The sequence below is a fragment of the Nothoprocta perdicaria genome, unplaced genomic scaffold (assembly GCF_003342845.1).
Source record: "Nothoprocta perdicaria isolate Ctin4 unplaced genomic scaffold, notPer1 scaffold_66, whole genome shotgun sequence".
NCBI lineage: Eukaryota > Metazoa > Chordata > Aves > Tinamiformes > Tinamidae > Nothoprocta > Nothoprocta perdicaria.
The window spans coordinates 2,829,312-2,855,541 of record NW_020455932.1 but is presented as its reverse complement, the minus strand read 5'-3'; the positions used below and the strand labels follow the sequence as shown (position 1 = coordinate 2,855,541).

At 47.7% G+C, this 26,230-nt stretch overlaps 1 protein-coding gene across 1 annotated transcript in view; it reads left to right on the top strand.

The window, feature by feature from the left end:
• TYW1 (tRNA-yW synthesizing protein 1 homolog) overlaps window positions 1–26,230 on the top strand; it is a 91,495-nt gene that overhangs the window by 30,549 nt on the left and 34,716 nt on the right. The window contains exons 11-13 of the mRNA XM_026050213.1: window positions 6,828–6,937; window positions 12,593–12,770; window positions 16,929–17,064. Of these exons, the coding sequence (XP_025905998.1) occupies window positions 6,828–6,937; window positions 12,593–12,770; window positions 16,929–17,064 (424 nt within the window). The remainder of the gene's footprint in view (window positions 1–6,827; window positions 6,938–12,592; window positions 12,771–16,928; window positions 17,065–26,230) is intronic.

Sequence of the window (26,230 nt, the reverse complement as noted above, 5' to 3'; positions counted from 1 at the left end):
CTGGTGAGYGTCTCACGAGTCCGTGGGAACAGCTGCTCTTGGTTGGTGAGGGAGTCTCCTCCATCCACCTTCTCCAGCTCTTTGTGCAGCCCTCCAGCTGCATCCAGGGATGCCTGTGCACTTCAGCCCGCCAGTCTGTGCTCCTTCTGAGTCATGGGACAGTAAATGCAGAGTTCCAGCTGCTGGTGGCTGGGCACCGCAAACACAGGGCCTTGTCATTAGCAGTTCCCAGCTGGAGACGTAGGAAGTGATGCCTTAGGTCTGCTATCCGTGTTTCTAGTGCAGGTTTAAAGCACTGCAGCCTCTTGCTTTAGCCCTGCGTGCTAAACTGCMGACAAAGCTGCTGTGAGGATTTTTAAATTTGATTTATTTCAGATTTTTGACATCTGTAGAGGGTGCCAATGCTCCCAACCACACAACTGCAGTGCAGCTCTCCCAGCCTCACTGAGGGAAAGGCCAGAAGTCTGTTTGTTTCTTTTTTCCTTTCTCATTTTGGCAAGAAGTGCTGCAGTTCAGCCCTTTTTCCCTGGGAATTGGATGCAATTGTTGGCTGCTCATGAGTGACATTTTTTTGGCCCTAAACCAGAATTCRTGGGTGGAAGCGCTTCCAAAACGCGCTCAAAAATTATTATTGTTTTTTTTTAGCAGATTAAAGATGTAGTTTCTCTCTCTTCATTCTAGACCTTCCTCCTTGACCCTAGGAGACCTAGTCAGAGCCTGACATTAATTTTGTGTTAATGCAGGCTTATACTGTGCTAGTTTCTCTGGAGGGCAGAGGGACATCAGCTTTATTTTGGGGGGGACCTGGATGAGTATCCCAGCATCAACACATGACYGGTGACAATAAGAACACGGGGAGATGAGAGAAGACCACAATTGCTGCACCATCCCTACCTCGTGGTTTACCCTACAAAAACAGGCTGTCGCTACCCGCCCTTGTTTCCAGTTGCTCTCGCTGGGTTTGTAGGGTCTCGTTAGCTTAATTGTCTAAATGGAAACGTGCAAGTGACCCGATCTGCTCATCAATTAGGGCCTGAGTGTTTCTGACAGTGCCGGCACCGCAGCCCATCAGCAGGCGAAGCTGATTTGATTGCATCTCCTGGCTGAGCAGCTAGGACACAATCAATTATTGTGGAGAGATGAGACGGCTAAATAAAATTTAAATTAATAGATTTTATTATTTTTGCATCCTGAGGAGGAGGCAAGCCAGACAGAATAAAATATCCCRTGAAGGAACCTGCCTCATATTTCTTCTTCCTTTGCAACTTTAGGGTGTTTAAATGTGCGCTTGGAGATTCCAGCTTTAATTTGTGCCAGCTGAAAGTCTGGTCAGTTAGTGTGAATGTGTGTGGCCAAAATGCAGTGGTCACAAAGACCCTTAAAATGAAGAGATGAAAAATTAATCTCCCCTGGTGGTAAATGCCCCGTGGAGGGATGCTAATAAAAAGAAAGGGAGGAGAGGCAAGGATGAAACACAGCTTTTAAACAGATTAAAACAAAAGTTTCTCCTCATTAGACGAGTTGCTTGCAGAGGCTAATTCTTCAGGGAGATGTGAAATATTMTAATATGATTAAAGATGCTGACAACAGTCTGCATGTGCAAAGTTTGCTTGGAAGCTGAGCCTGCAACCACAAGAAATCTCTGTGCATCTGCCAGTGCTCGTTGCATCTGCTAATGCTCATCCTTGGCTTCCAGGAGAGGACAGCCCTGTGGTCCCTTGGGTAAGATGGGAGCTAGAACGTGGGTGACCACCTCAGCTGGGTGCCTGTTTTCCAGCCTCTTGGTGGGGTTTAGTGCTTAACCTCAGAGCACTGCTGTGGTCTTAGGTTTGCACAGGCTGGAGTCGCTTCCCCTGCTGTGTTAGCAGCAGTTAGATGCTGCTTTGCCAAATCCAGGCATYGAAACTGGGGGGCTTTGGTCTCTGTAGATAAAATCCCACTCTAGGGTGGTCTCTGCCACCTGAGCATTAACTCTGATATGGGGATTATTGTCACTCCGATTATGGAAAAAGCAAAAACTGTTGCAAAGGGATGAAAAAGTACTATGCCCCAAACTGCCTGGCACTGAAATCCATGCTTTTCCTCTCAGCCTTGCTGCGTTGGGGGGGTGTTCTCACCCACTTGGATTTCTCCTTTTCTGGACTTTTGTAGCTGCCATTATTGCTTTAGGCACTTGCAGCATTGGTAATGGATATAATCGGATTATTTGCTCATATCTGTCTTGACAGTCATTTTGGGTGCTTGCAGAGTGGTACCTAGCTGTATTTTTCCATCTGAAGGTCCTGATGCCTGCCTGGGCTTTGGAAGTTACCTTGCCCATCTTGATGCTTTAACTTGTCGAGTTTTGGAGTTAGTGTGGAGCGGGTTTCTGCTGGGAAACTAATTAAGATTTGCCCGTCGCACARTTTTAATGGAATAAGGAAACTGAGTTGATCTGCTGTGTTGTTTTATTCACTTGGGGCTCTTGCAGGGGGATTCTTTAACAGTTCCTGAAAAAAGTATGGTTTAAAACAGCTGAAAAAGTCCTTTTTTTTTTTTTTTTTTGGAAAGTATGAATATTTTGTGGTTTTTTTTTTTGAGATGAGAATAATTTTCTGGATATCTAAATATCCAAATATTTGACTTAAGCTTATTTTCACTTTTTTCTGCCCTTAAATTGTTTACATTTCCCTAGTGCTTATGAATAATTCCATGCCATCTGAAAAACTTCACAATAAGCAAATTCGAGGAAAAAGGGAAGCGGGGGGGGGAAGGAAAAAGAAAAAGCTATTTTGCCTGTACCAAAATCTAACAAAAGATTGCTCAGAGCAACACTGAGAAATAACTGGCTGTTATTTAACAGGAAATTTCTGTAGAAATATTGATTGTGTTTCACTTTCTCAGACAGCAGCCCAGATAGTTTTTGCGTTTTTTTAAATTGTTATGAGAACTTTTTTTTTTGACTTGTACGTGAGCATCGTCTGTTCGTAGAAAACACGTCGGGAAGGAATTGGAGTCTCGGTTTATCTCAGGCTCCAAGGCAGTGAATCATTCCTGACTGCTGTTTTTCCTAGCCTGTTGTTAGGGATGTGGAGGGATGATATTCCTGTGGCTGCGGAGGTGGGTGCTGCCGCGCTGCCCTCTTGCCCTTCCTCCGTGTCTGGGGGCCTCCCCTGGCTGTAACGTGAAGACTGTTGGATTATTCTCCGTGTGGGGAGAAGCAGCATCTTGGTAGCTGCAGGCAGATATTCTCTCTTCYCTTTGGCCTGTCTCAGATGTAAATCTGAGTCCTTCAGTCTGCCTCTTGGGCAGTGCTTTCTGCCCTCTGCCTTGCCCTGTCAGTATGAGCTTTTGCTGCTGTGTAATATTGACTACAACAGTGATCACTGTTGTAGTCGAGCAACGGATCCCTCTTCCTGGAAGTGCCACCTAGCTGCTTGCTTCCCCACCCTGCATTTTGCAGTCACCTGCAAGTTTTGACTACACAGCATCACCTCCAGGCTGCCTGCTGAGGGTTACAAGCTCTTGTACTCCACAGCTTCCTGAGGAGCAGGAGGTTAAGGAGCGATGTAGAGGTCCTTGTCTTCTCCTGAACTGGGTGTTGCACTTGGGCTTTTCTACTCTTGTGCTTCAAGAGTGCTTAGTTTATGGCTGGTCTCTCTGATCCCCCCCCTCAGCCAGGTCACCCACACGCTAGGATGGTTTTAATGACACCTGATCATTTGAAAACGCTTAACTTAGATAACTAAACCTCTTCTGTGCCTAGGCTAGCTGGAGTTCTCCTTTGGCATTGGGAAGAAGCAAAAGAAAGGTGAAAACACTTGGTTTTCCTGGCCTCATGGGGAAGTGCTGGTCTCTGCTTCCTTGYGCCTTGGAGCAGCATTTCCCCGAGTCTGCCTCACAATCCTGTCGTTACAGGGAAAGGCTTTTTTGTTTGCCCTTTGCCAGTTGTATCTTGTTTTGTGCTTTGACCTTTCTGATTATGACCCCGCGTGCTTCCGTCCTCCGTTTTATTTTCAGCAGAGGACTGCTGAGGTGGTTGAAGAGCTCGTGATTCTGCCAGATTGGTTTCTTGTTATACTTCATGTCTCTTTTTTATTGCTGCAGTTTGCACTTCTGCCTTAATAGAGTTGAAAAGCTGTCAGTTTTCCTGGACGACGTTGCTGGAAACTTTCCTCCTCCGGGAGCTCTGAGCTCTCCCCTCTCAGCTCCGAGTCCGCTGCTTTCCTGCACTCGGTGGTTTTTACTCGGCTCTCYACCGTTCCTGGGGATGATGGACTCCATCCTTCCATCGTCACTGCTGCCAGCCTTTCCTCTCCCTCACGTTCTCAACCAGCCATCAACCCCAGTCACTGCCCASTGGAGTAAATGGTGCGTTGTCTTGGTGCAGCCTTTCCCCGCAGTTTCTTGGAAGGCTTGGGGTCAGGTTTTGCTTGCAGGAGGGGATGGCTCTCAAGGGGATGGTTGCTTTGCCTAGGGCCATGCTGGGAGCCAAGTGTGGAATCAGCCTTTGTTTGGGAGTCCTGACCCCAAGCCCAGCTTTCTTTATGCTTACTGCTCCAATACAGAAACTGCCAGACTTCAAACGAAGAAGAAACCCCCTTCATCTATAACTAAGCAGATGCAAGGGGGAAATGCCTCTCTTTTGTGATAATGTTGCAATAAATCTTGCCTTTTTATATCGTGGGACTTAGCACTGTTGGACGGCCTTGCCCCTGGTGCTTGAGCAGACGGGTGGTTTATTGAACYGCCCTGTGACTGACGGGGCAGTTGTGGGCACTGCTCTGCTGAAGCACACGCTCCCCTTGCCGACGTCTCACCGACTGCTGGGGACGTGTCGGTGGCATTGGCAAGTGACCCTGGGAGACCCGCGCTCTGAGGAGAACGCAGGGAGGGTTCAGTGGGAGGCCGCTGCTAGGAGGGAGCTGAGAGCTGCCCGTTTGCCTTGGTGGGATCTTGCATGACTTTCATAGTGCCAGTGATGATTACGGTTGGAAAAGACCTTTCAGATCGGCGAGTCCAAGTGCGAGCCCTGCAACCCCGTGCGGTCGGCAGCAGCGTCGTGGTTCGCCTTGGGAGTCCTAGGGCAGCTTCTCAAATGGGCACGTTTTGGACCTGAAGCTCCCTAGTACAACAAGGGGCATCCCAAAGGACGAGGTGTTTAGCATGGCACCCTAAAGGGTTGGAGTGCTCACCACCCTGCCCACGTCTTTGCTTCCAGTGCTCCTTAAGCCTGGAGTACATAGGGAGGTTGATGATGCCGGGGGTCACGGAGCCCCCAGGGAAAGGAGAAGTGACAGCTACGTTTTGTCTGGGCCGGAGAGTGTGAACCAGCCTCACAAGCCACAAAACATTGCTCTTCTCCCGTATTTGAAGARAACGGCTCTTTGCCAAATAAGCTGCTTTGTAGACATGACCTGGTGTGTTTATTAAACAGTTAGAATGTGTTAAATTCAAGGGCTGTTACACACTAATAATTAATGACTGTCCAGAGTACATCAAGAGTCTATTGATTTTCTGCCAGCTTGCCCTATTAAATATACAAGGTACAAGCTATGTAGTTAAACATGTAATAGTTTTATAAATGCCTTTTTATAGCTAGCATTCAGAAATTTTTTCCGTGTTGGCAGTCTGAAAAAGTGGGAACTCCAGAAAGCAGAGCTGCTTTAGCTTGGAGGTTATTATCTTGGAGAGGGTAGAGCAGTTTGAGAAGAGTGTTTGAATGTTAGGCTTGAAGTGGACAAAACCTTTTGGACCAGAAGGCTGCTTTAGGGATGCCAAGTTCAGAATTCATTTATGGAGCTAGTGAGAGTTGACTTGTACTTGCTGGTCACTGAACCAGCCACTTAACTCTGGAAAAAATTGCTTCCCTCTGTCTTTCATGCTGGAGTTAAATATTGGATGTCACCTCCTGGTGCCATGTAGCTGTAAGACTGAGGCAACTTTAAGAGTTGATGAGAACAGCAGATGAACCAGAGGTCTGCTGATCAGAAAGCCAGAGTATTTCTTGCTTTTTATCTAGAGCCGTGATGGTCCTTTAATGCCCTTTCTTTCCCTGTACTCTTGCATTGGCCCTGTCTGGCTTGCAGCCCGTCTAGATGAGACCATGTTGTGTAGCACTTAACACTGCTCCTAGTGTTTTTCTGGTCAGAATGCAAGGGATGCATTTAAAATGYGTTAACATTTTCCTGTGTCAAAGGAGTAGGGAGTGCGGAGAGATCTGTGGTTTGTTCCAGGTGTGGTGCTGATAGGCTTTCCATGCAAATCTTTCCCAGATGTGAAGGTAGGGACCCTTTCTGCGTAGGTAAGGTTGGCTTTTTAACCCACTGTGCCTAGCTGTTTGACAACAGCTGTCCCTCAGATGGAAGATGAGTTGCTTTTATTCACGTAGGCTGCTTTGGCTTAAAGAAATCAATAAGCTTGGTTGATTTTTGTTTGGTTTTTTTTTTTTGCTTTGGCATTTCTTAGTCGCTCAGCAGCTAGCAGATCTCGGAGAATGAGACACCTCTGTTGAATCCATCTAGGGAATTCAAGTGCAGATGCGTATCTGGCATACTGCAAACTTCCTAGTCTCTTTATATGTTTAAATAGCCTGACTTGTCAGTCTTGTAACAAGAGCATTACGTGAGGCYTAGGGTAGAAACAAAAGTCTTCTCAGGGCAGCAGTTGGTGCCTTTATACCAACCACAGGATCACATTTATAGGTTATTCCAGAAGTGGGTTCTTACTGTCAATTTGATTGCTGCTTTTTTATTTCATTCTAGAAYGATAAAGAACCCAGGGCATCGGATGAGTTCTTCCTCACTGTAAGTTGTAACATATAACTCATGCGTTCTGTTTTTGTGCAGACATCACACAAATCCAGTGGGTACAGAGTGGCGATGGAAAATGGATCARCCTGAAATGATCTTGCAAGAGGCTCTTGAAAACCATCAGAATATGATCAAGCAGTTCAAAGGTAACTTCTCCCCACGGTGGCCTTAATGGGTGGAAGTAGGAGGTAATGAACAGCAGCATCTTCAAAGCAAGGGTCAAAGCATTTGAGTCTTGTGCCGAATGCAGCCCTGTGCCCCATGCACTAGGTAACCCTGTGTGTGCAGGGGGGTGGACTAGGTGACCTCTGGAGGTTCCTTCCAACCTTCAGCATTCTGTGAATGCTCAGAGGAAAACATGAAGCTTATAGCTAATTTCAACAAGATGTGCAAATGGGAAGCYCCGGTGACACATTCATTACTTGCTTCCTGAGACACCTTGCCTTCTCTCCTGGTGTTAGATCATTGGAAGTCTTCTGCTGCCTTTGAGGGAGTACAGTGGACTTGCTTCTTGGACATCTTTGTAGGCATCATGTCACTTCCTCACATAAGGATTTAGGCTTCCATGGTGTTTTACTTCCATGGTGTGTGTCTGTTTGGGGGTGTTATTAGGTGTTTGAGCATTAGACTGCAGCGGAAGCCCCAGGTAGTCAACACCATTCAGTCCTCTTAAAGCACTGCAGCTTGCTTAGCGTATGAACTACTTTTGAGTTCGTTGCACAGCCACTGTATCTTTTTTTTTYCTTTTCCTCTCCTCTTTTTTCCAACCTAAGGAATGTGGTGGCCCTGCCAAGGTCAGCTGTGAGCACAGGAGCAGGCAGCCAGCTTGGCAGGCCGGGGCTGGAGCTCTGCTCCTCCTAACTGACAGCRGAGGCTGCGGGAGCAGCGGGAGGGAAATGAGGCATCCCTAAAATGTGCAAGATGAGCCCTAGTCTTGGCTGTCATTTTGGGAGCTCGCTTGTTTATGTTGGCTGCGTGCAGAGAGAGCCCGATGGATTAGAGATGTGACAGGGAAAAACTTCTGTCAGCAGCGGAGAGTTCCAGTCTCATTCTTTGGACTTGCAGGAGGAAAAGTAACTCAAGTTAAAGCCCCATGAGCTTCATTTGATGCCTGGAGTTGCTGGCTTGAATCAGGCCAACAGCTCTGAGAGCTGCTCAGTAGGAGCTCCTGTTCTGAACTGCACGGAGAACAGGCCGAGCTGCAAGTTCTGGCTGTGCTGCCCGGCACGTAGAGGGAAATCCCGTTCCATTCCCGCTCTGCACATCACACTGCCCCGGAGCATGGGGCAGGGCGAAGGGGCGTGCAGTGGGTCACTGAGAAGGATGTTAATCTGCAATGGAAATTCCTTAGGGAAGAGGGGAGATGAGAGGAATTAAGACAGAAGGAAGCGGTCGGTTTTGGTTGGAGCGATGGCAAAGCACTGCCAAGCAGAGCTGCCAGCTGGAGATGGGCAGTTGGTGGGCATCTGTTTTGCAAGTGGAGGATTCTGCATGAGCAGTGCAGAATTTTTGAGTTTTTTTTGAATATTTTAAGCAAAACTATTGACATCTTGACCCAGTTCTGAGCRGGATGTAGGACTGGAGACCTGCAAAGGTCCTTCCTAACCAGAGGTTCTGTGTTTCTTTGCTATAATTCATGGAAGTCCTACAAGCAACAAGCTGTCTCCTTTCTTTTAGGCAGGACTGGACTGAGAATGGTCGCTTCTGAGGCCTTTCTCAAGGCAAATATGTTGTTTAAAGTGACAAATACTTTTGCACACAGTTGCTATTGCAACTGATGAATGTGTTGTCCATGTAGGGCCAAGGTGTCTGGTGTTCACAGGGAAGAAGGTGAAAAGAAAAATTCTTTGACAAGAATGTGCAAGTTCTGCATTGCAAAGCCAAGTACAAGCAATGGTTTAAAACCATCTTCAGGCTTTGGAATAACCTTCCTTTTCCTACCCGTTGCTGTTTTCCCCAAAAGAGGGAAAGACTATAGACAGGCTTAGCAGCACTTGAAAAAAAAAAAAAAAAAATTCTCGATTCTCCCTCTGACATTCCCAATTCTCTCTCCTGGAACTTATTTTCAATGAAACAGATTCCCTGTGTTCCCTGAGCCTCACACAGGCCTCCTTGGCATGGTTATATTGACCTTCAACTGAGAAAGAGAAAGGCTGAGACGAGCCTTGGACTCAAACTGCTTTGCAAAGCCAGGGAAGAGGAGATATGTTTCATTTTCACAGTGATAGATGACAATGTGTTTTCTGTCCTGGGAGCCTGAAAGCAAAAGGTTTATTAAGTCAAAGAAGGGAGGAAAAAAAAAAAAAAAAAAAAAGCCCAAAAAAACACAGAACAAACCGTAAGCCCAGTAGCCAGCTATTGTATTCTGTGAATCTTACATTGTCCTTTCCCTGAGGTGCCTGTGAGAGTATCCTTAGAGTGGACTCAGCGAAGGCAAATGGGGTTGCAGCCTTGTGCAGCACATGGGAGGCAAGGGGAGCTCCGAGGTGGCGCGCGGSGGGGACGAGGCTCCCTCGGTCCCGCGGGAGCACCTTGCCCTGTCCGGTCAGGAAAGGGCCTGGCTCCTTCCCCCGAGCTCGGCGGCGCTCCACAAAGCAGGTTGGGCTTTGTCAGGATGGATCTTGGGATGTGTGTGTTTGAGCAGAGAGATGGACGAGATGGCGGTGGTGCGGAGGGAGGGAGGGTGGATCCCGGCCGGGCGGCGTGGCGGGAATGGCCACGTTGACTCCCGGGACGTGTCCAGCTGGTGCTGGGCACATCCRAGGAAGAGCTTCAGCGCTGACCCCAGGGAGAGCAGAGCAGACTGCAGGAGAGGGCGGAGAAGGAAAGCGTGCAGAACGTGCCTTAACCTGAGAGTCCTTGAGGCTTTTAAGAGCAGCAGTGCTGCTTAGATAATACTCTTAATTTTACTGCATAAACTGGTGCTCTTTGCAGCATGAGGCTTTGTATTCACGTGCCCACACAGTGCGGTAAAGCAAGTGGCAAACGTGCCTTGTAATCTCAGTTATTGGTTTCATTCACTAGTAGAAAGACATTTTCTGCAGAAACAAAAATATTTGGTGACCCTCTGCTCTCAGTATGGGAGTCTCTATACGCTTTAAAAAATGGTATATCCTCTCCTCTGTTGTTGTTGCTATGCTCAGGATGGCGTTTGGARGACCACAGTCGTTAATCTTTGTCGCACCGTTCTCCTATGGAGGAACCAGTGGAGAGACGCTGCTGATGGGAGCCGTGCTGGGAGGCTGCAAGCGTTTGATACGGTTTCTAGGTGGTGACTAGTAAATCTCTGCGCCCTTCGCAAGGACRTGCGTGGGGCAGGGACATAATTCAAACACGGGAGAGAAGGTCTCTCTGATGTGGCTGGCTTAACTTGGGAAAAGCGAATGAAGACAAGAAGGAGCGTTGCCTGGACTGAACTAGGAAACCCTCTTGCCTACCAGGAAGGAGTCTTTACGAATGATTGGCTCTTAGAATCAGGTCTGAAGTCATGTGTCTCTTATGAGAGCAGATGAAAGCCATTCCTTGTCCCCTCGCTCACACACGGTGCGTCTGTGGCCACGGGTGCACAGACGCTTGCAGAGCGGTGCCTGGAGTCAACGCAGCATCTCAGATGACGCGTTTCTCCTCCTGCCCCAGCAGGAGAGCAGCAGGAGGCAGCTTTCCAAGGCAGATGGGCTGCTCAAAGSGGTCTTGGCTGCTGGCAAAGTCAGGGCTCCTGCTGGGACTTGACCTCGGCAGGACCCACGAGCTGTAAGTCTCGCGGGCCCCGCTCACCTTCCTGAGGSTCCGTAACTCCTGCTCCTCAGCCAGACCTGTCATCGACTGCTGAAAATCTCCCGAGCTGAAAGTGCTGGAGATGCTTCTGGCAGAGCTGCTAATCCCTTCTGGTTTACCTCTGTCTAGCCTGTGATTTATGTGGTCAAGAGACTGCTTGTAAAAGCTCCCTCCTGCTCTGCAGCGTGTTTGGTGTATGCAAGGTCTGCTTTAACTCTCCTGAGAGAGTTCTTGTGGAGGGCTTCACAGCCCCTTGGAATTGTTTCTGCTGTCTGCTTACAAAGCTGGCGCTGCAATTATCCTAACCCAATCTGCAAGATGCCAAGAAAGACACATTAATGGATTCCAAAACATGACCTGCYGTAGTGGCAGGTATAGAAACGTCACTCCTTTAATACCTGTATGTGGTTGAGAGTCTCCTCAAATTCAGTCCTCCCGCAGTGCTGCCAGGCTCCTGCACAAGGGCCGTTAGCTGCGTCCCGGGCCCGGGTGTGGGGCTAGCGGCGTTGGGATGCGCGGGGCTCCCGTCGCGAGCCGCCTTGGCCGYGTGCGCCTCGCGCAGCGCCCGGCACCGGCCCGTTTGCATCCTGCCTTCAGCACGGCGGGTGATTCTCCGTACTGCTAGAGCTGCAGCGTCTAGGCAACAGGAGGTGAGCTGAGGACCTCRCTTCAAACTGAAGTCTTTGATATAATATATTTTTTTTCTTTGTAGAACAGACCAACCTCGGGTATTATTCAAGTGCATCAAGGCATGTCAAGGAAATGCGAAGTGACATATTYGGAACAAACTTGTTTGTAGTCAGCCCAATTCATTTGGGGTCCTGAGCGCTTAGGCAGGAATGGCTGAGGAGAGGCTGAGTGAGCTGGGCCTGTTTTCTCTGGAGAAGAGAAGGCTGAGAGGGGATCTGATTAATGTGTATAAGTTCAKGAAGGGAGAATGCAGGGAGGAAGGGGACARGCTGTTCTCACTGGTGGCCAGCGATAGGACGAGGGGTAATGGCCATAAGCTGGAGCACAGGAAGTTCCGTCTCCAGGTGAGGAGCAACTTCTTTACTGTTAGGGTGACAGAGCCCTGGAACAGGCTGCCCAGGGAGGTTGTGGAGTCTCCTTCTCTGGAAGTCTTCAAAACCCGCCTGGATGCCACCCTGTGCCACATGCTGTAGGAGTGCCTGCTTGAGCAGGAAGGTTGGACTAGATGATCTGTAGAGGTCCCTTCCAACCTTGAATATTCTGTGATTCTGTCRGACAGGAATCTTGACCCCTCTCCTCTGCTCTCCTGGGATTTAGCCAGCCTGGATCGTGTCGGTTAACCCTGCGCCTCGTGGCYGTCGCACGTGGGTGCTGCAGTCGACCTCCCTGCTTTTTCCCTCTKCTGAAATGGTTTTTCAAAGTCAGAACTGTGCCTCGTGTGCTGCTGAACTAGACYGTCTCCAAAGGTCCATTCCACCCCCAATCACCTTGTGGTTGTAAAAGCTGGCTTTCTTTTTAAGCAGATCCTCTGCCTCTGCAGAGGTGATTTCTGTGGTTAGCAGCAGTGACACACAGTGGTTATTGCTGTGCTCCGAATATGCCCAGCTCCTTCCAGGAGTTTGTCTTCGTAGGACCACGAGGGCACACACCTGTGCTTGGCAGCGGAGAGGAGCAAAACCTGGTTTGCTTGCTCTTTCTTTAAATACCTCTCTGAAGTGGCACTGATCCTTTCGTGGTCCTGGGTTTCTGTCCCAGCAGCCAGGCACCTCGGAGGACCAGCAAGATCAATTTTGACTTGAGTTTTGCAAAACTCAAGCAACCYGCGCGGTGAGCCGCAACCGGAGCGTGTCTGCAGGGCTGCTGCCCCAGGGCTGTCGGGGAGCCGCGTTGCTCGATGCAGGCGGTCCCTYTGGTGTCACCTGTGTCCGGTTGAGGAGCGGGGCCGTTACTGGTCTCTCTTGTGCCACCGGGTTTTAGATGGAGATATAATGGCTTGCAGCAGGTGATGACTATAGTGCTGCGGGTAATTTCTGATATTTTTTTCCTCTCTGCCTCAGGAGTGTCGGGAGTTAAAGCAGATCGCTTGGAAGAAGCGATGACAGCGAAGCACTGCGCGCTGTCTCTGGTGGGAGAGCCCATCATGTACCCGGAGATCAACCGCTTCCTGAAGCTTCTGCACCAGCAGAACATCTCTAGTTTCCTGGTTACAAACGCACAGTTCCCAGAGGAGATTAGGTAAGAGTTGGAGAAAATAACTGCCTCGGGGGAGATGTCTGTGGCGAGCTCTGTTGTACTGGATTTCATCACTTACCAGAGTCTGCTCTGCAGGAGTGCTGGCAATGAGAAGGGCTACTCAGCATCTATTTGCTTTTAACCATCGTCTGTCCATGGCATTTCTCATCTTTCTCTTTCCCAGCTTGACTTTTTTTCCTCTCCAACAAGGTGTAATTACTTTTGAAAGTGAATTGAATATAATATAGTCCCTAGCAATATAGAGGGTTGGGGGAAAAAGAAGAGAGTGACTTTTACCTCCTGCTCTGTTAAAAACAAAGTGCCCTTCTCATCTGCCTGCTCCTGTTGCAGTCTCATCTTTGGCTCTGCAAGGATGTCTCTCAAGGCTCGGACCCAAGCTCTGCGTAGCTCGGCATCTCCAGGAGTGGGTCCCAAGGATGGCTTAAGTGCAGATAAAAAGCAYAGGGCTACATCACCCTCACCTGCAGAAACGTCTTCTGGCGCTCTGAGGAAGTTGTGCTAGTTACCATTCGTGAYGCTTTAATCTAGCCTGATGAAAGCACGCCTACAAATGCAAAGAATTCCTGTTTCTGATGTTTTTGAGCAAGCTGCTTTTAACCAAGACTGAAGCAGCGTGGCCCAGAAATGCACTCAACGCCCTTCCCTTGCACATGGTGTGTGCCGCAGGGTGCCAGGGAGCTCCTCAGGAAGCCGTCGGCTAAGGCTGCACACCAAGCCCAGCCTGGAGTTACCCAAGCTGGATTTACTCGGACCGGGCTGTTCTCGGGCCRTGCTCGGCCGTCGCTTCAGCACGAGCTCCTTTCGTGTGGCTGCTCCCCAATGGAGCTTCCCTGTTCCTTCCTCTGTGTGGTTGGAGTGTAGCAGTGATGGGGGAGAACCTTGCAATTTGAGCGAGTAATTACACACTGCAAAGGCATTCCAGATGATTGAATAGTTGTGTAATCAAGTTACTCTAAAGTCATGTATTATGTGCCTGATGGACAGGAACTGCTCCTTCCTAAAAATGGCATTTAACAAAAAAAAAAGACTATACACTGTATTTTGAAGACAAATTTCCCAGGATCTGCCAAACAGTTTTAAAAAAAAGCAGACAAAAAAAAAAAGATAAAAATTTGAATATTGCCTGGCTGTCTTGAATATTGCACCTGCTCTTGGCTAATCAAAGCAAATGGTTTGCTCAACGTGAGAACTGAAGTGTGCACTGAGCTGATCTGCRGCCGTCGGCAGCAGGGAGCTGTAGTCTAAAGTCAGCATTAAAACAAGCAGCCAGGCAGGCGGCGTGCGGCGAGGAAGCCGGCACGCGGCCCGGAGCCTTCCCGTGCGTCTGGAGGGCTCCTGCAGGCTCTGCAGCCGTGCAGCCCGCGCCTTGCATCCCAGCAGTGCTGCAGGCCGGGGCATCCTCCTCCTCCTCTCGTTTTTGGGCTGTTTTGGTAAAGTTGATGAGACTTTAGTTGCCTGTGGGCTTAGATTGAGCTGTTCCTCAGCTCTGTCGTGTTCTGCTTTTTGGATGTAGTTACACAAGGGCTGGCCTGTGTGTGCACAGCGTTTGCTCAGCTGTGTCTAGGGTGGTGATGTTGGTACTGGTGACTGGACGACTTATGGTCATGACTTATGCCTGTCCAGGGCAACAAAGATGACTCGGGGACTRGAGCATCCCTCATACGAGGAGAGACTGAGCAAATTGGACCTGTTTAGCCTRGAGAAGAGAAGGCTGAGAGGGGATCTGATTAACATGTATAAGTTCATGAAGGGAGAATGTAGGGAGGAAGAGGCCAAGCTCTTCTCAGTGGTGGTCAGTGACAGGGCAGAGGGTAATGGGTACAAATTGAAACATAGGGCAGTTCMATCTCCAKRTGAGGARGAACTTCTTCACTGTGAGGGTGYCTGAGCCCTGGAACAGGCTGCCCCCTTCTCTGGAGGTCTTCAAAACCCACCTGGATGCAACTGGGTGTCCTGTGTTCTGGGTGTCCCTGCTGGAGCAGGAGGATTGGACTAGATGATCTCCAGAGGTCCCTTCCAACCTCAACCATTCTGTGATTTTACAAATGCTAAATGCAGTAAGCTCAAATTTGATCTCCTGGACTGAATGTCAACTGTCTAAATCTTGTTTAGGAAYTAAAACTCCAAAGTAAGGAAAAATCTCTGAAAATCCATTGCGAGTTCCATGCCACTGAATTTCCACATTAATTATTATACATAGTTGGCTATGGGCAGCATCACTTGGTATTTTGTTTCGTCCTGGTGACATGCAGACCCCTGGCTCCCATCTCCCTGCTGTTCACGTTGAGAGGCTGCACAAGGGCCCACAKCCTGGTGCTAGGTCCAGCCACGTCTGGGCGAGTTGTGCAGACCCTGACCGGGGTCTCTTTCCACCCCTCCCTAGTCCTCCCCAGGGCCGGCTGTGCTGGCTCGCACCTGCAGGAGGCTGCAGAGCCTTCGAGAGGAGATTATTTTGTCTGCTCATGCACTGGAAAATGCCCTGCGTCTTCCTTAGGGCCTCTTCATTAGACAAATATAGTGTTAGGGGAAGAGAAGAATATTCTGCTTGGGCTGCTTGTTATTAAATGCTTTGATCCGTTTGTGCCTGGAACACTCTGGTCATTTTGGAGTTTGTGGCATTAGGCTGCTGTTCCAGAAAAGCTTGTTGACAGAGACTGATTTATACATACATATATATATATGTATATATATATATATGTACATACATATATATATGTGTATATATATGTATATGCACACACATACATACACATGCACATTCCTCCTAGCTGCTTTAATCATCTAATTAGATAAAGAAAATGCCTTTCACTAAGTTGCTTGCACGTTCGTGTCAGGTAAGAGGCTTTTTTGACCACTAACAGCTCTGCTTTGTCTTATTCTGGGCAGTTCTTGTCATTTATCGTCTTCAAGGGGAAGTTTATTGTATTTTTAGGTGGTACTGCTTGGCAGCTGAACAAAAGCTGCTGACTTCTCCTCTCCTGAAGAACCAAGTTAAAGTGGAAGTGTTGCCTGTATCATTAATAGCCTTCACAAAAAGTCCTAGTGGAAGTTTCCTCCCTGCCGTTGTCCACAGCGTGTTAAGTTACACAGTGCAGCTTGGTGCCCGTCGCCCCATCTCGCCGACGCTGTGAAGGGAAGCGGCTCTTTGTGTCTGCCTGTGTGTGATGAACGGGCGCCCGTGCCACCACCCTGTGCCACCACCCGTCGAGGAGCCTGCGTCGACGTCCACCTGCTTCAGCCGGTTCCTCTGCGGCAAGGGACCTCGCTTCAGTTTCTCGAGTTATTTGCTCTTCGTTATCTGTTTGCTAATAGACCACGGCGGTGTTTGCTCTCCTCTCTGCTTCCCCTGCAATGTGTGTGCACATCCACTTGGTTATGGGAAYGGCTCAGCTGGTCCCAGCCTCTTGATGCAGCAGAAGAGGTTTCGTCTTGCAGGTGTTGCCCGTGTTGGGCTCGCCAAAGCCACACTCATCACCATTACATTCCTAGGGGTATTGCTTTGGTTTTATGCAATRTAAGGGTTCTGCTCTGTTTTATTTTCTCAAACAGCCTTGATTTTTCTCCAAAAATTATTGGACTGATGCAAGTTGCAGACAGGTTCCACCTGACCACTGGTGAAAACTGGCCGGTTTACAGTTGCATTTCTGTCRAGAGGCACTGCCTTTCTGCAAGCCTGAGCAAGTGCTTTTGGGGAAGGGGTTGATGCCTTGGGGCCGTACCTCAGAGTTAGGGTATGAAGCAGTGGCTTTCAGTGCCTCCTGTGAAGCCAAAGAGAATCCTGCTTGGAAAGCCTGCCTGCATGGTTTGCAGCTCTCCTAGGACGTAATGCTTTCCCATTCCCTGCTCATCCAGAAGTCATCCGAGTCCTCTGTGTGTGTGGGACTTCCCTAGTCTTGGRTGTGTTTGGGGAGGCAGTAGCTATTTAGACTATGGCCCTTTTGGCAAAGATGATCCCCCTGAAGCTTGATATATATATATATTTCCCCCCCACCCCCTTTAAGTACTGTGTAATTCCTTTTATTGCTGCGCCAGAGCAGCAACTTGTTCTGACTTACTCTGTTTTATGCAAAGATTCAGTTAGCAGGAATATCTGTAAAATAACAATTCCCCTATTCTCTTTTTTTCTTTTTAATTACCAAGGAACCTTGAGCCGGTAACGCAGCTGTATGTCAGTGTGGATGCCAGCACCAAAGAGAGTCTGAAGAAAATTGATCGCCCCCTCTTCAAGGATTTCTGGCAGAGGTTTCTAGACAGTTTAATGGCCTTGTCTGAAAAGGTACCCAGTAAAGTATATATGTTTTTTTCCTTTCTTCTGTATATGATGTGCCTGGGACAGACGTGGGAGATGGAGATGCTAGAGGGACAGCATAGTGGGCTCTGGTTTTATTTGAGTGCTTCTGTGTATGAAGATATAAAGTCTGTCAAGCTGGAAAGGTTTTCCACATGGGAAGAAGCTTCAGGAGAAGGCAGGCAGAGTGTGCTTTGAAAAAGGACAGTAAACTTTGCTGCAAATATAAGTCACTGTAAGAAGCTTATAAGCTAATAGAAGATTTCTTAGTGAGGCGATTTACAATGAAATCAGGCTGCCAAAGCCTGGAAATTCAGGGAGGCCTGGGAGGACTCATAAAGCCATGTGTGGGACTTAGCACTTGTTCCTAATGGTTCCCTTGAAACTGCAACACGCAGAGGACGTGAAGGTGCTTGTGCTGGAGTCCACCAGCTTTAGTCACCCTCATACTATGTAGAACTGAAGACACGTTTTGGAGAGGCTTAGCTAAAGCACTGGRTCTAAGCATAAAGGTAAGGACTCCCTTTTATGCTGCTGGTAGTTTGTGTGCTTTGGAGGCAGCTCAGCAGCGAGCTGAAGGGCTGTGGACTCRTGCCCGTTACTGTCAGCTCGGGATTAAGTCCATCATAGTACAGTTTTACATTAATTAACGAAGCTGTCGTGGTGCACAGCATCACGTGAGTTAGCAGGGGAAGTGCTTCACRCACGTGTCTTCTCTGTTGTTTACTGCTCCTGTGCTCTCATGATTAAAAGAAGTGCTTCTGTTTACAGGTTTGGCAGGAGGCTGCACGTCACCTGCTGAGGTTAATAGATAAGAGGGCCTGTTTCATTTGAGTGATAAGTTTTATTASCTTCTGCAGTGACAATATTGGGCTATTCTGTGCCAAATACATGAGTAGATCCAGGAGGCTCGGTGTAAATTAGTGGTCCTCTCTTCTGCAAAGGCAGATGGGTGGCTTTACCAAGCTGCTTGCGTTTGACTGTGTTGGCTGATCTCCTTAGGCAAAATATGAGGCCAAATCCACGAGCTCACAGAAAGCAGAGAGAAACTTCTCACTCGTCTCTGTGGGAACGGAGGAGGGTGTGGAACAAAGGGAAGCTCAAATGAAACACGAATGTTTAAGAAGTGTTTTGGGAACTTGCCTTTGCTCATCATTTCTCTCCTTCTGGCTGTCTTGACCCTGCATAGATAGGAGGTTCACTTACTGCTGTGTGTTGTCAGAATTTTCCTTGCAAAGGATTGAAGGTGAATGTATTGGCAGGTCTGTCCATACAGCTAAAAATACTCTGGTCAAGGTGAAGAAGTTGTTCAGGCAGCAGGTGCAATTTCCCCTACAGGCATCWGCTCTTTGAAGGCCCTTGAGATACCCGGTATCACGAGCTAATTAGTAGCTGCTCCAGCCAGTAATYGTGCCAGTGTCCTGCCCTGCTGGTGAGCAGGGCCACCAACTGTGGGGCACAATGAGAAGTCAATGGGAAGCTGCTGCTTGTTACCGTTTTCTTCTAATGTCACATGTGAGCCTGGTCGTAGAGGGCCCCTAAAAATTATATTGCTCTGCTTTGAAGCACAAGTAGCTTTCTGTGTGGTGCGGTGCTTGGTATTCATGGGGGATGTTAAGCACCGCTTCACAGGACGGTGATGAATGAAAGGTGGTGAAAGCTAATGCATCTTCTGAGATTCTCGAGAAATACAGTTCATATTCCCAAATAGATGGGGAAGTGCTGATGCATTGTGTTGGGAAAATGATGCTATATATCTGGTAACAAAACACGAGGCTCATACTTTTTTACACCAGCTGACAAGTTGTCCTGGTTTATTCGGTTCTCTGGAGACAAGCTGGCGTTGTGGCTGATATGAGTCACTGCTAATAAGAATCACTGATGGGTTTGATTTTTTGGGCACATTCAAAAAAGGAAATAAATGGGAGAGGAGAGTTTCTGCAGATACAAGTTGTACCTTACTGTGCTCGCCTTTGTGGTGCTGGTAAGTGCTGTTCCCGGGCTCCAGCATGTACATGTGTGCATGTAAAGAGCCTGGCAGCCCCTGGGGCTCTGCTGCTCCTGGTGCTGTGGAGATGTGTCATTATAGGCTGTTCCTGCTGCAAAATGCTGATAATTTAAATGGGTGGGTGAGAGGAAAAGAAGAGGGCTCTGGCCTCGCATATGGAGGGGTGAAGATGGATGGGGGGCTCTTGTCCTCCTTGGTCTCCCTCCCTCTCACTCATTTTAACTGAAGCTCTGGGTGAAGCTCTTGAGCCTTTAATAAATAAAGGAATAAATGTAATAAGGAATTGTTCCCTGTGTGTTTTCACAGCATTATGTAGCGACTGGTGATTAGTCACTGCAGCAGCTTCAAAAAAAGTTCAGGGGGGAAAAAAAAAGTCCTTTGTGATATTTCTTTCTGGAGCAAGCAGAAAGAGGCCCCCTTGTCACCCCTTCCTACTTGGAGTAAGTTTTATCCTCATTGAGRTGAACTTATGTCAAATTCTCAATGCTGAGCAAGGCTTCTTGAGAGAGAACTTGATGTCAAGTAGCAGGTGGACTTCCAGAGGGCTTCAGTTGTTTCTCATCATGTCTTCAGCCCTCCAAGGCAAAGTGGAAGGAGGAGGAAAACTGCTAACACGTGCAGTCTAGAATGTGCCCTTTCCAAACGTCTTGTCTGAATAGTCTGCTGGTCTCATCCTCTGGCAGTCTGTAAATCATCAGAGCAGTTTGAGGGGTGGCTTCGCTGATGGGTTAGCTCTAGGAGGAAGTACTGAGGATGAAAAATCCTATTTTCACCAAAAAGGTGAGAAATGTGTACTCCAGTGGTCTCAACTGTGAAGAAAAGATGATGAGGCAGATCCCAGCAGACCATACCCCAATTGTGCCTGAACGTTATATTTCAACACCCCTGGGCTCACTGATGGGGGGCTGTTTTGGGGAGTTTTTTTTGGAAGGGAGGGAGGTCTCATCCCCCACCCCTGTTGAGAAGGCAGCTCTTTGAAGCAAGTGGTTGTTCGCCCTTGGAAGTTCATGGGCTTGGTGGCTGCAGGCGTGTTGGGGACATGATCCTTCTTGCTCTCCCGTGCCTTCTGAAGAGCACTCTTTCACCTTGCCGTGGTGTCACCTCATCCTTCTGTATCTTCTGGACTTAATCATGATAAATCCTGTTCGATCTGCTCCCTATTCTCTATGTGCCTCCAAAGACTTGCTGTGCTGCCAGGCGAGCAGGCTTTGCTGAACCACTTTACCTTTCTGAGGACAGGTGCCAATGTCCTCTTAAACAGATTGGAACCACCCACAAAGCAAGCAGGGGGAGGAGAAAAACCCTTTAGGTTAATAAATGTTATGGCACTGCAAGAACTGATGATGAAGCAGAGCCTTGTCCTGCCTGTCCTTGYGAGAGGGTCACAAAAAAGGCGAGGAAGAGCTTACAGGAGCCTTCTGGAGTTCAGCTAGCAACTTGTCTGTGTGTGATTCACTTTTGCTTTAGATCTCTGATAAAGCCTTATCCTTTTTTCTTTCTTTTTTTGCTGTTGTTCTTTAGCTTTAGCTTTTTTTTTTTTAATTGTGTTTTTTTCCCTACTTCAGGGGAATTAAGTTTTCAGTGAGAAACAGGGCCATGGCGCTGTGGGTGAGACGTGGCAAATGTGCTTTTTCCTTTTCTTTTTTCCCCCCYCTCTATTAAAAAAGATGAAGTAGAAGTCTTTTAGCTGTGCTTCTCCTAAGATACCCCATTTCCAACAGYGCTATGTGTGTCTATAGGTGTTGCAGCCTGGGGGTATGAGCTTCTTGCCTGAAGGTGGTAGGGTTTTGCCTGAAGAGGTTTGTCCGGAGAAAGACATGGAATACTATCCAAAAAAAAAAGGCTTGTGTTGCTGTCTTCCAGTTCTGCATTTGTGACCCTGCTCACAGGCAGCTTCATTCACATCTCTGGATGGTGGAGATGCCAACTTGCAGTTCTGGCTTGCATCTGGGGTCCATGGCTTGGGGGTCTCTTCCCTTCCCCTTCCTCCAACAGCTCCTTCCTTCAAAGTTACCCCTGGCTTCTGTGCGGCTGCAAACACACTGTAGATACGTGGAGTTGCATCCCAGGCGTTACTGCTTATTATAGGATATATGACAGTAATGAATGTTTTTATGAAAAGATCACATTTGGTTTGCATGGATGTGATTTATGTGGCTCCAGGGGGAGGGGTGCTGCTTCGTAGAGCCTGGTTTGATGTGTCTGAGCTAAGTGATGTTTTAAGGAGAATTTAGATGCAAAATTTACAACAGATGTGAGAAACAGTAATCAATTTTGCCACTATAAATTTAGAAGAATCTGACTTCTGCGCAGTGAATGCTCTCTACCAGCTGTGTGCTTGTTTTAATGGTTTTGCTAATGAGACTTCTGGTACAAGCCTTTTGAAATGCAATATGATGAGTGTTACGGAGGTACAATATTTAATATTAAGTTAAAGTATTTGAAATGCATCATCTCCTTTCGGCTTATCGTACAGCAAGCCGTGATCCAGATAAGGCTTCAACAAGATTCTTGGCATCAGAGCAATGAAATCCAACTCCTATCTCTTTCTAGGATCTCTTGGTTCACTTGCAGGAAAGAGAAGAAASAAGTCTCCGTGACCACACTTGGGAATCAAACTTCCACGTTACTGGTTGCCAGTGTGCGTTTCAGGAGAACAGGATGGCGAGGCCAGGAGAGAAGGAGGTGTCTCTGGGCGCTATGTGGGGCTGAGCAGAGCTGGGAGCAAGAGCCCACGGTCTTGGCGCCCTGTCTGGTGCTCTGTGTGTTACCCCCCACCCATCCAACACGGTGCTTTGGGTGGCCAGGTCTCCTGGGTTGTTGGTCATCCCTACAACATAAGTGGCAGAAGAAGCTGCTGAGCACCCACCCTTGGGGCTCGGTGGGAGACATCTTTCCCTTCCCACATGTTCTGGACATGGCMTGTGAAGTGTGAATGGGTGACAGCGCCTTCCCCCCTGTCCACGCTCCTCTCTGCTTCCCCTTCCAATGTGTTTTGTCATTAGCATATTCTATTTACCTTCACTGCCTCTTAATGTTTTCATAAGAAGCATCCTCTATTCCTACCTTTCATTAAATTTGGTGTTTTTGGTGTGTGGGGTTTCTTTTTTGGCCTTGAGCTCTTTATAAGTACTGCTTGCAGATGTTAATAATGCAGCTGCTAGACTTGGTTTTTAGCGACCCTCCAGCTCTTCTGTGATTTACAGACCTGCTCACTAGCAAAAGGCTGCTGTGTTCACCAGGGCATACCTGGGGAACCAGAACTCTGGACTTAGCCCCAAAGACTTCATGGTTTGGGGGGGGAAGTAATTTCATTTTTCATTCTCTAGTTGTGGGGAAAAAGAGTAGTAGTTTTCATTTAAGAGCAACCTGAGAAGATGGGCCATGTGTGTGTTTTTATGTGAACCCTTAAAAATGGGAAGATTGAACCTCTGCTTGGAGCAGCTAGGCAAGGGAAACTTATATCTCCGCTTTATTTTAAAACATGGTTTTTATTTAAGCCTATAAAGCTAAAGCGGTCCTGGGCTAAATGCCATGCATTGGGTTTGTGCAGAGCGTTGCATAATATTCCATTCTGCTAAATGYATTAACTGCTGGACTTCTCTCTTCTCACTGACCAAATATCAACGGCTCCAGCCTGATGAGTCAGATAAGAAGTGTTTATTTGGTTCATTGAGTCTTTTCATTTGACATTTCAAGAGAGACGAGTTGACAAAGCATCCATAAGAGTGCTCTGTTTTCTCCCTGCAGTCGGGATGCGCCTGTAATTGAGGCACAAGCACCACGAACAAGAAATCGGGTTCTATGGGAACGTAGTAACTGATGTGCTGCCGCTGCTCAAAAGCAGAGGGAACCTAGTCATGGACCCTCTTGTGAGGTAAACGAAATCAAGAAGATGGATTACCTTGGAGCAGGCAAGAAATCCTCTCGTAAGGCTTTGGCTGTCACGTCCCAGGTGATTGCTGTGTGTTCAGATGGCCAAAGGCTGAGCTGCTGGGCTCCAGGCTTGCAGACCTGGTTGAAGTAGCTCAGGGGTTTGGTGCCCCGTGGCTGCTTTTCCCCCGTATCAGCCGGTGGGGTGGGCTRTGGGGCTGCTCCTCTCCTGGTTCAGGATGAAATCAGAGGCTCAGCTCGAACTCCAGAAGGTGGTTTCACCAAATCCAGTCAGTTTGTGGCTGCAATGGTTGGGGAGCATTTGGTCTGTTCCTGCAACCCTGTAGGGCAGGAACCTGCAGCAGTTGGGTCATTTCAGCTCTAGGAACATGTTCAGGGCTCTTACTCTTCAGAATGATCGTCTCTTTAAACTTCAGTTTTTGGTTGTTTTGGATTACAGAAGCAGAATCTAATCTGGTGCTTTTTTGTTGGGTTGACTTRGCAATAAAGCAGATCACTTAAATCAGTGATATTTCTTTTCTGCATTCATGCCTTGGCCTTGTAGCCAAGGTCTCCAACCTCGGAAGTACGAAGGGAGCTGGTGTGGAGTTGGGTATTTATGACTTTGAACACTTGCTGCTAGATGTAAGTGATGGTTCTAACGAGCAGGATGATCTGTAGACTCTCCAACCATGTGCAACAGCCTTTGTCATCATAGCAGCTGCTGAAGAAGCTGGAGTAACCCATCTGGAGCCTTGTTGACTTGCAAGTTGTGAGCTTGATTGCCAAGTTCTGCWTTTTCTCCTTGGACAAAACTGCTCTTGGACTTGCCAAGATGAGAAGTGCAGGATGTGTACCACATTTGGAGTCTTTGACGAAGCTGCTAAGATGCTGGTGTGTCCTTCAGATGAAGTTGCAGGACTCGTTCTACTGTGCATACTTAAATACAGGAATCTGGGCATTGGAAGCTGTGACTAAAAGTCAAAACAAATTGGCCAATCAAAGGTGATTTATTTTTAATTGCCATGGAAGGAAGGCCCTTTGTGTTGGGTTAACTCAACTTTTTTCTCAAAAATGTTCAGCAAACTCTAAGCACAGTTGTCAATTCTATAGTGCAAACATGAACTGCAGTTCTGCAACACGGAGGGCATGAAGCTTTAAGGAATGGAGCATGGACTATGTCTCCTCACTTTTTCCTAGAGCAGCGTTCATTAAATTTGTGCCACAGCACAGGCTGGAATCTGCTCGGTGCTGTAGGGTGTGCGTGGAGCGCAGCGTGGAGCATCTCAGGAGGTTCCGTGGTGCCTCTCCTGCCAGAAGCAGGAGCGGGGATCTATGACTTGACCTCAGCCACCCAGAGCAGAGCTGGGAAACAGAGCTGAGGAGGTGACAGCTGCCGGGAGGCCGGGTGGATGCGAGAGGGACACAGCAGCTCAAATGAGAACATTTGCAAACTCTTGAGCTGGGGTGTTTTTACTCCGCTTTGACTACTTCTCCATCATTCCTATTCTTGGTAGCTATATTTCTTCTTTCCTCATTTGCTAATCATGTCTGTCTTCAGTTTGCTTTCCATCTTTTTTCTTCTATTTCTCTTGCCTCCTTGATCCTCCCTCCATCATTGGTCATTTCTCTCTAGTAGGAAGTTTTTATATATATATAAATATATATGTGTGTGTGTGTGTGTGTGTATATAATAGATATAAACCAGCCCCAGTTGCACTGAACAGATTTTTCTGGTCTTGCTCTAAATCYGTTATTTTCATTCATTGCTTATGCCCCATGACAGGTGGAGAATTGAGACTAGGGACACTAGATGCTGCTTGTCTTGGGAACACTACTTGGTGACAAATGAAAGCTCTGGTGACATGCCTGGGGATTCAGGACAGTGTCCCTTCAAGTAACGCTGAGAGACATCTAGTTTAAGAGATCATCCAGTTGCAGGTCAGACCCCGCTCACACAGACTTGTCCTTCTGGCCATCGGCACCTGCAGGACGTGTCCCGGTCCCCAGGGCGCCTGCTGGAGCTCTGCCCTTTGCCAGGATGGGCTGTTCAAATGCTTAAAGCCCATCCACTTTTGTGTCATGTTGGTTGCTTTGAATTATAACTATTAAGGTTTTACAGGAGCAAGTTGCCTTGCAGGAACTGCTTAATCAATAGGAGAGCTTTTCTTTCAGCTTCTTCATTTGTTGTTCTTGGTTTGCTAGGCAGTTTTTTCAGCACATCGTGGTGGGACTTTGAATTCTATTTTTAGGTGATTTGGACAAAACCCAGAAGAAAAATAYTTATAAATCCCTTGCTCGGTAGAGTGCGAGAACGATTTTTAATAAGGTAATTACGCTTTTATGGCAGACTAATTTCTGCTTTCACCATTTTACTCGTGAAGTTGTACTGCCAGCCTGTTGTTTCTCAGGACAGCAAGTGTCAGTTTGTCCTGTTAAATACAGGAGCCATCTCCCAGGCGGGACCCTGGGCTGCCTTGCTCTGCTGGTCACCCGTGCACAGTGTCTGCATCACTGGCTGCTGCCTTCTGTGACTTATACCTGCGATGGTGCTGACATTTCTATCAAATTGTGATTCATCTTTCACCTTACAGGCGTGATATCTATATTTTTCATTAGCCTGCAATTGCTCACTTTAACGATCCAGTAGTAATGCTGGCTTAAGTGCTGCTTATTCTTCCTTTCTGTATCCCCAGTTGCTGAGCAAAACCCTTGGATTTTGAGGAACAGGCTTGTAAAGCCTAGCAAAATTGAAATGGSAGGTTGTTTTCCTGGCTGAGGCTTCCAGCTCCAGAAGTCTGGAGTGARGCATCCAGAGCTGTGGCTGGTTGTGCAGTGAACTGCTGCGATGACTTAAACACCAAACACCTGGCAGCTGCTGGAGGAGGAATGGGCTCCTCCACTGGATCCAAGGAAGAGATTTAGGTGAATATTCAGTTTATTCTTTAGCCAGAAGTGTTTGGCTAAAGTTAGACTCTATTTTTAAACTGATCCTACTCCTGTTCTTTCCTTCCTTAATGTCATTCAAGTTTTTTCTTGAGTCTTAAGTTTCCCGATTTGTGTGCTGGGGGTTTTTGGTATGTTATTGTTCAAGGCCAATTTTGCTTTTTTAAATGTACCTGATTTTTATTATTATTCAATAGTCAGTGCCTTTCCCTTGGCTTCCTTAAACTGCCAGGCTTACAGCTGTGTGTTATCAAGTAAAGCATTAGCACCTGGGGAGGAATAACCCCAGGCACCAGGACAGATTAGGGGTCGACCTGCTGGAAAGCA